The sequence below is a fragment of the Coregonus lavaretus genome, assembly GCF_964263955.1.
Source record: "Coregonus lavaretus genome assembly, chromosome: 13".
NCBI classification, from domain to species: domain Eukaryota; kingdom Metazoa; phylum Chordata; class Actinopteri; order Salmoniformes; family Salmonidae; genus Coregonus; species Coregonus lavaretus.
In genome coordinates this window covers 45431407-45443142 of record NC_140000.1, presented here as the reverse complement: position 1 = coordinate 45443142, position 11736 = coordinate 45431407, and the positions used below count along the sequence as shown (strand labels likewise).

At 42.1% G+C, this 11736-nt stretch overlaps 1 protein-coding gene across 1 annotated transcript; it reads right to left on the bottom strand.

The window, feature by feature from the left end:
* Nucleotides 1-531: 531 nt before the first annotated feature.
* LOC311139620 (transcription factor Spi-C-like) lies at nucleotides 532-2575 on the bottom strand. The gene is made up of 5 exons (XM_084174531.1): nucleotides 2520-2575; nucleotides 2277-2364; nucleotides 1967-2070; nucleotides 1707-1806; nucleotides 532-1487 (listed from the first exon to the last, which is right to left on the bottom strand). Exons 1-5 carry the CDS (start codon nucleotides 2520-2522, stop codon nucleotides 988-990), a joined length of 795 nt encoding a protein of 264 aa, XP_084030657.1. The 5' UTR covers nucleotides 2523-2575; the 3' UTR covers nucleotides 532-987.
* Between the last annotated feature and the right edge of the window lie 9161 nt (nucleotides 2576-11736).

Genomic DNA, 11736 nt, shown 5'->3' with positions numbered 1-11736 from the left:
CTACTGAAGTAAACCTTCACCACAGGAACAATGACCACCACCCCACAAAGCCCACCACCAGAGCAGCACTGTCTCCCAGGACTGACCACATCCTCCCCGCTGTGCAAGATAAGAGCAGCCATGGGCTCTCTTGACAGGAAAACACCACTTATCACCATGGTTGGCCTTTTGGGAAAGCGATACACCTTGTGTTCATGTCTTACAGAGTATGGATTGATGGGGAATTGTGAGTGAGGGGTAGACAGTGTTGTTATTGCCGTTGCACAAGCAGACATATTTGGCTCATTCAACAAAGTTCATGGTTTTCTCATTTTTTTGCCTGTTTTTTTCCTAGGACACAACAAGGATGGGACACTTGTTGGACCTCATGACACTTTCACCATTGTTAGGTAAGCAAGAATGGCACAGTTATGAAGTCAGTTATGAAGTCAGTGTTGAAGTCAGTTATGAAGTCAGTTATGAAGTCAGTGTTGATGCAGTGTTGAATAATTAATTGCCTAAAATAAAACAGTATACACAGTACGAACACAAATGATAAAACAAATATTTTTTTTAATACATCAATGTGCGCGAGATACAAAGTATTTCAATTCATTATTTACAAAATGACATGCAGTAATACATGTTCATATTTGAAACCAACATTGTAGTTTTTTCCCTTTATATGTACAGTACCCACACCAAATGCTTATAACTGGTTGACAGTTCTCATAGATAAAAAAAGTTAATATATTTTCATTATTTACATATTCAATGATCCACAACACCTGATCATTGGTCATTACATTTTATTTTAAACTGCACAAGGTGCTGACTAACGAAGGGAAAACATTTTTACATTTTCTTTACCATGACTGTTACGTTTCCTGACACACGTAACACAATGGCTGCAAAGTTGTAGGCCCCCACAAAAGTAGCAGTATGAATTGACAGCTAGCTAAAGCAGCTATTAACCTCTGTTATTTTCCACAGTGACATTACCGGAGTTCACATCTTGGTGACTGTGGATGAAGTGAAGCTTGTGGCAAGATCACAGTCTCCCTGGAGGGAGTAATGTCCATACCAGCTGTGCCAGTCAGGTGCAGAAGCACAGCCATAGTAGGCCTGTTCAGCTGGGGCATGCTGCTGGTGGAGGAGCACCTCCCGCCCAGGGTGACCAGCCCCGGGGTGCCCGGCGGGGGGAATGACGTGACTGATGCCCCCAAGCCTCTGGATGATCAACGGGTTGAACTGGTAGGTGAGTTTGCGGCGCACCTTTACGATCTCGCCCGTTCGGCTGTAGTTGCGCAGCGCCCTTGCCATCTTCTGATAGGTCATTGTCTTGCGGTTGCCCTTGCGCTTGCCCCAGCACTCGGCCAACTTCTCTTTGTTCTTGGAGATGAAGTGGAAGGTGCTGCTGCCACGGTCTGTCCACTGGATGGAGTCAGCCATGTTGGGATCGCCCAGAGACTCATGGAGGTACTCATAAAGACGCATCTTCTTGCGACCTGATGATATTAAAAGGTTGACTTTAGATATAATACAATTCTAAACAGACAGAGATTCAGTTGTAATGATGTCAATTTGATACTTGGCAATCAAAAATCTGAAGTAATAGAATACTAACGTATTAGAAACATGTTCAATTCTAGCATGTGTAGTTGTACTCTCTCACACCTCTTACAGACATTGTCATCGCTTATCACTGATGGCCAAACTCTGCTCACCTTTGCCGTTCCTCGGTGGCGGTGCGATGGAGTAGAACTGGGGGTACTCCACGGGTCCAGATGGACCCAGTGAGTCGTCAGGAACAACATGAGGCCATGACTGGCAAGACGAGGAGAGAAAGACTGGCCAGGTGAGTCACATCCACATGAGACATGACACATACATGTACTGTAACCACACATCACAATAGTGCAAACTTGGAGAAGTCAGTCAATAGTACTATACTGGTAAAATAGAACCACTTGTTCTGTACACTCACCGTTTGCTCATTCCAGTCATATGGGCCTGGCACATCAGACGGGTGTGTGATGGGGTAGGAGCACATTATGCTCGGTCGCATTGGAGGCTCAAAGTACTTGTACTCTAAGTGGAGGGAGAAAAAGGGTAGTCATTCAATACAGTCTTCACTGCCAGAACCAAGGAGACTAAACGTATGAAATAATTTTCCTGGCATGCTCAATACAAAAAAAGTATTAACAATAATGTCTGTGCCTAATATAATGATGGTGATTGTTAGCGTTCAGATTTAAATCTAGTTTTCTGGCATGAGTGTTGGAGTTTAAGTATACCTGTATCATAATACGGATCGTCAGAGTGCCATTGAATCACATCAATTGCATCCTGGAAGTGCTGGTTGATGTCATTATCCAGGGAGCTCTAGGAAAACATCAATAACATGCAATCAACTACAATGTCATCAAATCGGAGAAAAGTTCAGCCACAGAATAAATAGGAATAAAATGGTTATTCTAAAACAACATGACATGTATTTAAAATAAAACAAAATTGATCTTCAATTCATCACGACTCACCATTTTGTATGTTTGAGCGTAAACGTCAGACAAGGCGAGTAGTGTCTGATCACTGTCTGTGTGAGATGGATATACTTGTGCAGGTAAATATATAGTGGTGTAAGCCCCCAATATTCACCTTTTGGCTAAAACGAAGTGTCAGATAAAGAGATTGGTTGATTTAAATGGGTCAACGTCAACTCGTGGTTGGCAATACTTCTCTTTTTGGAAGAGCAGATCAGATACACCTCCCACAATCACTAGATCAGATCACATGAACAACAATAACCTCTCTTATGACTTCATTTATCCAGGAATATCTTTCAATAGCGTTCTAATATGCATTTCTGGGTTGATATTTATCAACATACATATTATCTTATCATAAATGCTTTTCAGTAAATATAGACTTTACTGTAAATTGAAATCTGAGCCTTGAACTGCTAGGGGAAATTTCCATGTAGGGTTTTTTTAAATATATAATTTGCATTATATCTTCAGTGTTTTGAGTCTATTGTCTGATATGGCTAACACTTACAGAGCCTATAGAAAGTCTACACCCCCTTTAACTTTTTTTCACATTTTGTTGCGTTACAAAGTGGGATTGAAATAGATTTAATTGCAAAATACTCCATAATGTCAAAGTGAAATGAAAAATGTACAATTCTTTTCAAATTTATACAAATGTAATAACTAAAATATAGTCGTTGCATAGGTTTTCACCCCCTTTGTTTCGGCAAACCAAAATGAATTCAGACGTAACATTTGGTTTAACAAATCACATAATAAGTTACATGGGCTCACTATATGTGAAGTAATAGGTGTTGACATGATTTTTGAATGACTACCCGTTCCTCTGTCCCCCATACATACTACATCTGTCCCTTAGTCAAGAATTGAATTTCAACCACAGATTCAACTACAAAGACCAGGGAGCCTTTCAAAAGCCTCATAAAGAAGGGCAGTGATTAGTAGATGGGTAACATTAACAAATCAGACATTTAATATATCTTTAAGCATGGTCAAGTTAATAATTAAGCTGTGGATGATGTATTACACCACCCAGACACTTCAAAGATGCAGTCGTCCTTCTGAACTGAGCTGCAGGACAGGAAGGAAACTGCTTAGGGATGTCACCATGAGGCCATTGATGATTTTAAAACAGCTACAGAGTTAAATGGCTGTGAGAAACAAAATTGTAGTGACTCCACAATAATTACCTAAACGACAGAGTGAAAATAATAATACAAATATACAGAATATGCATCCTGTATGCAACAAGGCACTAAAGTAATACTGCAAAAAACACAGCAAAGGATTACACTTTTGGCCTAAATGCAAAGCCTTATGTTTGGGGAAAATCCAACACAAAACATCACTGAGTAACTGCCTCCTTATTTTCAAGCATTGTGGTGGTTGCATCATGGTATGGGTATGCTTGACATCGGCAAAGACTGGGATGTTTTTCAGGATGAAAATAAACAGGAGGGAGCTCAGCACAGGCAAAATCCTAGAGGAAAACCTGCTTCAGTCTGCTTTCCACCAGACACTGGGAGAGGAATTCGCCTTTCAGCTGGACAACACAAAGCCAAATCTACGCTGGAGTTGCTTACCAAGAAGATAGTGAATGTTCCTGAGTAGCCGAGTTAGAGTTTTGACTTAAATCTGCTTGAAACTCTATGGCAAGAATTGCTGTCCAGCCATGATCCCCAATACCTTGACAGAGCTTGAAGAATTTTTAAAAGAATAATGGCAGAATATTGCACAGTAAAGGTGTGCAAAGCTCTTATGAGACTTACCCAGAAAGACTCACAGCTGTAATCGCTGCCAGAGGTGTTTCTAACGTGTATTGACTCAGGGGGGTGAATACTTATCTAATAAAGATATATTGGTGTTTTATTTTTCATTCATCTGTAAAATATATTCACATTTTTCTTCCACTTTGACATTACAGAGTATTTTGTGTAGATTGTTGACAAAAAAAATTACAATTAAATCAATTTTAATCCCACTTAGTAACATAATAAAATGTGAAGAAAGGGGTGTGTATATTTTCTATAGGCACTGTATCTGTAACCATACTGCCGTCATTGACATCAAATGATTAAAAAAACATATTTGTTTTCCATTCTAAAGCCCGAGTATAAGCTCCATATAGCCTTTAGCCCATTTAGCCGTTTTCCATAGTAAGTTATTATGGACACACTGGGGATGGCTCCTGACCTATCAAAAGTAATGAAAAGTGTTGCATCGTGTCTGGCAAATAGTTTCTCTGTATTTCAGTAGATTAGCAATGTGTTGGTCTTAGAATTGATACAATGTTGCTGATTTATCCTGACTTGTAATGGATAATACTGTATGCCTAAGACAAACACAGTAAGGTGTACATGGTGAGTGTTGATTTCAGTAGGAGATTGAAAAGTAGATGATTAAAAACCATACTTCCCGAATTCTTATGATGGAATCGTCTGCACCTATGTTAAAACCTTGTGTAACATGATTGCACCCTCTGAACCACTAGGGATTGCTAATTTACTCACCACAGTCACTATATTTTGAACAGCAATTGTTGATTTAATTTTCACCCTCAAAACTTCAAAGCATTAAACAAACTAGGTGATGATTTACAAAAAAATACAATACATAAGTACTGTAACTATAACTTGCTGTGAGTTGATTACATACATTGAACCTTTTTGAGATGATTAATGTAATTATTACATATTTCAGTAACTCAATGTGGGCCATACCATATGGTCAATGTTACAACCGTATGTTGTACAGCTATCACTCATTTTAATACATAGATATATGTGTTGTTTGACTGAAACTGTGGAACTGGTCTGTGCATTATGGCTCAGACTTCTGACCTGAGTCATAAAAGCTATCGTTGATGATTCACAGTTCAAGTATAAGTATTTGTCTTGTCCGCAAATCCCAACTCCTCCCTCTCCAAATAAACAAGGGATTTTTGAGAAGTTCATTTATTACATGCTGCCGACATACGTTTTAAATATCAACTGACTGACTCCTGAAGTTCCCCTTTCAGGTTCGCTGAGTGTGAATACAGCGGTGATCTTGCCTGGATGGGTAGATTAAAAGATTATGGACACAATGCAATAAAGATGCACAGATTATATCTATCCCTATCCAATGGTATATACTGTAAAACCGCTGTCTACACTCACTGAATTAGACCATTAATTTATATAACTAGCCAGTTTTTGTATTGAAAATACGTTTTAACTTACTGCATACTGTGTGTGTGGTGGGTGCATGTGTGCGTATAGATGTGGATGTGTGGGTCTGTGTCAGCGTGTGTGTGCTTGTGTGATGTTTCCTCTCTGTGACTAGGATTGCTCGAAGGCTAGAAACCACAGTACCTAAACGTTCTCCCCCTCTAGCTTTCTTTCCATTGTAAACATTAACATGGTCAAACTTCTGTCAAATGTAAACTATAAATCAACAACAACAACCATGCAACAAATAATACAGACTCCCTTGACTCCCACTTTTTGCTAAATGTATTTGTATAGATTCAAATCAAATCAAATCAAATTGTATTTGTCACATGCGCCGAATACAACAGGTGTAGACCTTACCGTGAAATGCTTAGTGTTCAAGCCCTTAACCAACACTGCAGTTCAATAAATACAATTGTGATCAAGTACATGTTTTGATTACAACATCACAGCTATAGTTCTAACAATTAACCCATAGCAGGAAGAATGATGTTGAAATAGTTGCCTGAGAGTGGTCTGTGCACGCGTGGGTGCGTACGAGTGTGTGTCGGTGCCAAGGTGTTTACATTTAATCATAAAGCAGCCATGAGGGCACTTTATCTCTTCAAACAAAGAAGCATTCTCCTTCCCCTTCTCTGCAGGCCCTATTCAAAAGGTCTATTTATATCAACACCAATGAAGGAAGGGCAGTGTAACCGCAACACAGTCGACACCTATTCAACTTCTTTATTTACTGGCACTCAATGAAAATCAAGAAGTACCAAAGCCACTGTCACAGATTAGATAAGTGGAATAAAGTTTGTGAGGCCACAGGGTTGTAAAACTATATCAGTGAGATCACGACATGGTCAGGGCATATACACTACATGACCAAAAGTATGTGGACACCTGCTCGTTGAACATCTCATTCCAAAATCATGGGCATTAATGTGGAGTTGGTCCCCCCTTTGCTGCTATAACAGCCTCCACTCTTCTGGGAAGGTTTTCCACTAGATGTTGGAAAATTGCTGCAGGGATTTGCTTCCATTCAGCCACAAGAGCATTAGTGAGGTCGGGCACTGATGTTGGACGATTAGGCCTGGATCGCAGTCGGCGTTCCAATTCATCCCAAAGGTGTTCGATGGAGTTGAGGTCAGGGCCCTGTGCAGGCCAGTCAAGTTCTTCCACACCAATCTCGACAAATCATTTCTGTATGGACCTCGCTTTGTGCACGGGGGCATTGTCATGCTGAAACAGGAAAGGGCCTTCCCTTCACTGGAACTAAGGGGCCTAGCCCAAACCATGAAAAACAGCCCCAGACCATTATTCCTCCACTAAACTTTACAGTTGGCACTATGCATTGGGGCAGGTAGCGTTCTCCTGGCATCCGCCAAACCCAGATTTGTCCGTCGGACTGCCAGATGGTGAAGCGTGATTCAACTCCAGAGAACGCGTTTCCACAGCTCCAGAGTCCAATGGCGGCGAGCTTTACACCCCTCCAGCCGACGCTTGGCATCGGCATGATGATCTTAGGCTTGTGTGCGGCAGCTCAACCATGGAAACCCATTTTATGAAGCTCCCGACAAACAGTTTTTGTGCTGACGTTGCTTCCAGAGGCAGTTTGGAACTCAGTAGTGAGTGTTGCAACCGAGGAGAGACTATTTTTACACGCTGTGCGCTACAGGACTCGGTGGTCACGTTCTGTGAGCTTGTGTATATCAAAGTAACTGTACATGCCACTGGTTTCTATTAACGGAATAAAGTGAACAAATGTTAAATTGAGACAGTCAATGTTAACAGTTTAGATCAACTTTGGCTTGTGGTTCAAAAAGCATAGAGACAATTTAACCACAGGTACTCTATAGAAAAGTGGTAAAGACTGACATCACACCTTGTCGGAAAATTATAATAATACATCTAATTTAGTCAACCCTTCAATTCAAAGAAAAAGCGGTATACATATGTACTTCATAGAAAGTGTTAACATTTATAATTTTTTATAACAGAGCGAGAATTAAGGTTTGGAATGTTTGCTGAGTGTAGACAAATGGCAGCTGTTGTTCTGTATTACAGCAAACTGAGCAACAGGGGGCAGTGCAGGGTGGTTACTGTAACCCCAGAAATCCACACCTGCTACAAAAGCTTTGGCCCTTAGCTGATTTGCAGCTGAGTCACTATACAGATTAATATCCACTAATACATTTGATCAAAAACAAACGTAGTCACTGAGTTTGCCCACAGTGACACAGAACAAGCCATTATACAATACCCCTTGAAGTGGCTCAACTATAGTTATAATTAATGTGTGTGTGTGTGTGTGTGTGTGTGTGTGTGTGTGTGTGTGTGTGTGTGTGTGTGTGTGTGTGTGTGTGTGTGTGTGTGTGTGTGTGTGTGTGTGTGTGTGTGTGTGTTGTTATAGTGCATTGACAGGGACAAAAAATAAGCAACAAACAAAGATCTGATTTTTCAAATACTTTAAAAGTGTAATTTCCTGTGAATATACAGAGAAACAACTATTCTTGCTCTTCCAAATCTCCTGAGCTCTTACGTGAACTGAAGTAGCACAGGAAATAGATAGAAAATGCAACCAACCTTCATAATACTACATAGATGCAAAGAAACGCATTGTGTAAAATCCAGTATGTACTTGGTGGAATATTTTAGAGTAGATTTGAAAAGACCTGGGTTATGTGGCTGCTGGGACAGGATAGGGGTTTGCTACTTTCTGCAGTAGGCCACAGCCCCATAAGCCAACACTCCCACAATAGCCACCATAGCAGCGCCCCCACACAGCAGCACAGGTAGCTCAGTGGCAGGGAGCGATGTAACAGGCTCAGCCTCTGTCTTCTCTGGTGGAACCTCCTGCGTCACTGGTGGGATTTCCTGTGTCTCCTGGGCAGCGGGGAGCGAGACCGAGGACTCTGGCTGGCTCTTAGTTTGGCTCTCGTCTGGTGGCTGTGGTGCTCCTGGTCCTAGGACCGGGGGAGGGTGGAGCTGCTCCTGCATAGAGTATTGGAGCTCTGAATGTAACTCAGCTAGTGTAGGTATTGAGGGGACAGGAGTAGAGGAGGAAGAGGGAGGCTCTAGCTTCCAAACTGGCATGGGCATAGAGGCGGTGGTGGCATGGGATACTTCAGCAGGCTCCTCCTGGACAAATAGCTCCTCAGCCACAGACATAATTAAATCCATAGTCTCTTGGTGGTCAGCTGACACCTCTGATGAAGGTATTAATTCCTGGGTGCCCAGCTCCTCTTCCCTGAGCTCAGCCAGCTCTCCTTCTCTCCCCAGCACACTCATCGCACTGGCTTGTAGCTCCTCCTCTTCCCCCAGGCTCCCGTCCTCCTCCTCTTCTGCCAGCATCTCCTCCTCTTCCTCCCGCTCTAGGTGGACCATGTCGGAGATAGAGGAGTGGTTCTCGCTGCGCTCTTCAGCTAGGTGGACCACGCCGTCGCTGCTGTCCACGCTCTTCGTGTCCTCGGGGTCCATCATGTCTCCCACTGTGGACCAGGACTCTGCCAGACTGCTCTCTGTCTGCCAGGGGCCAGACCCGCCACTGTCTCCCTGGCTCAGCCGCAGCGTGGCGGGGCCCAGCCAATCAGGCTTCTGCTCTCCAGACAGGGAACTGACCTCACCACTGTCCTCCCCTCTGGACACTGCTGAGACCTTGCCCTCCAGACTGAAGACTGGCCACTAGAGAGAAACAACAGACATACCAACCATTAACATGAAAACATATAGGATAATATGGTTCAACAAATAAAGTACATTCTTAAAATCAACAAAAAATAAATCAACTATAGTGAGTTGAATATAAATCCATTATAACTACTTCATAGTTGTTAGAATGATTGTGTGTTTTTTTTGGATGCCAGTCTGTTACTTCTCTCTTGCCAACTACTTATGGAATTGTTTGGCTTGAAAATGGCAGCAATGGAGTTGGCAAGAGCACAAACCGATCTGGGACTAGGATATCTCATAGCTGTGGTCCCTGGAAAATGTTAACCAATATATTAGAAGATGTCCTTCAGTGACGTGAACTGATCAAGTTCTGTGTGGAAAAAGTAGCACCCTCTGCTCCGTGTTGCAGCATTCTTTTCTATGTATAGCCTGGCTCTCACATATCTGACTATGTATAGGCTCTATATATGTATCTCCATGTCAGCCAGGAGCGGAAGCCATTTCAGAGGTTTCACATGACGTGATGCGTAGTCGAGAGGGGGGATATAGAGGAGAAGTGATGTTAGAAACCCAGGAAGTTGTCAAGTTGAAAACGTCTCACACACACTTACTAAAACAGAGGACACAACGCATTGCACTTGAACAAAACGTTAGAGGTAGAGAAATATTCACCCAACACACACGTCAGAAATCCCACAGTAAAAGCTTCCTGCAGCCCCTCACCCCTTGCACCAGGTCTCAGGCCTGCATGCAGAAAATACTTATCAACCCCACCCCCCATTTCAGAGTGGACATTTGTACAACCCTTCCCCTACAGAGCACTGTGTGTCAGCACTCTTTATCCTCTCATTGTCCCCTTGTCTTTCAGTCCATCCTTTCCATTCAAATTCCACTCTATTTATTTGTTCATTCCTTGTATATTGAGATGAAATACATCTGTCCATCATTGAGTGACCCTGATTAATCATTATGCATGCACGTGGTCTTTTATCACATGTAGTCCTATGCCAGGCACAGAGTCAAAACTCTGAGATCAAGTCAGAGCCGTTTATTTCATGAAAAAGCATAGAACCACAGTGACAGAGGACATTTATATCTGTCACCTTTATCCATGTGTACAATAAATATTTCCTGGAATGATCAAACAGCTCATGCACTTGCACCATTCTACTTGTGTTCCTCTGCACAGTCATAGAACGTATTGTGTGTTTGTCCTGAGATGGACTGTCTCTGAGAGGCACATCAGCAAAGACCGTGGATTAAATATCCGTTGGCTAAACCTGAGTGCAAGCTGTTTGGGAGGGGGAATCATTTTAAATACCTAGAATATCTAGAAATTGGACCTAGTGTTTGCAGTGCACCCAACAAGAAGCACACTTATGTAATAGTTGAGTCATTTTATGCAAATCATCACAGCTGGAACTCATGTCACTGTCATTACAGGCAAAATAAATTCTCATCAGCCCAAAGTCACATTTCTAAGTAGCCACTCATTTCTTACAACCCTACCCCGTTTCCCATAATTCCCACACTGTTTAGCTTGGAAGAGTGAGCCATGGAATAGAAGTCACATAGCCTTCAGCATGTGACAAATGCAGTGACTAACCAGCTGTCATGTGACCAGTGCACCATGCCCAGAAAGCTGCCCTCTCTCTAACATCGAGGCCTGCCTGGTGTATGTTACTAGACATTTTGGCACAAGGGGAACTAGTGACATGGTGATCACGCTCTCCCTGCAATGCATAGAGTAGGCCTATAGGCAGATATCCACAAACTTGTTTATGTGGAAGGGTACTGTACAGTGCCTGTTCTAAAGCATATAAATTGCTTACTTTGTCTAATAAGCCTCATTCATTTATTACCCTCTTTGCGTTATAGGATTCCTAATGATCCACCCCCTGACAATGGCTTTTAACCCCCACAGAGTTTAATTAAAACAAATCCCTATAATGTGGAGTGCCACTCCTTTCCAGACCTGGGTTCAATTACTATTTGAAATATTTCAGATACATTTAGTGTTTGGTGTAGTCTGTCTGCAGTGCCAGATGGACGGGGTTTGCACTTTTGCGACTATGCTATTGGTTCCATTGCGCCAGGCAAGTTCAATCAAGCCCAGATAAAGTATTTGAAATGATTTCGAATAGTATTTGAACCCAGGTCTGCTCTCTTCCCCATAGTATCAGATACCCATGGTAGTGATGTCAGAGACTCATGGTCATGATATCAGAGCCCCAAAGATACAAGGTCAGTCTGAATATCAGACAGAGGAAACCACACACTCTCAGCCCCTTGTGAACCATCTGATGATCTTATCCTATTGGATTTCTAGAAACAGACAC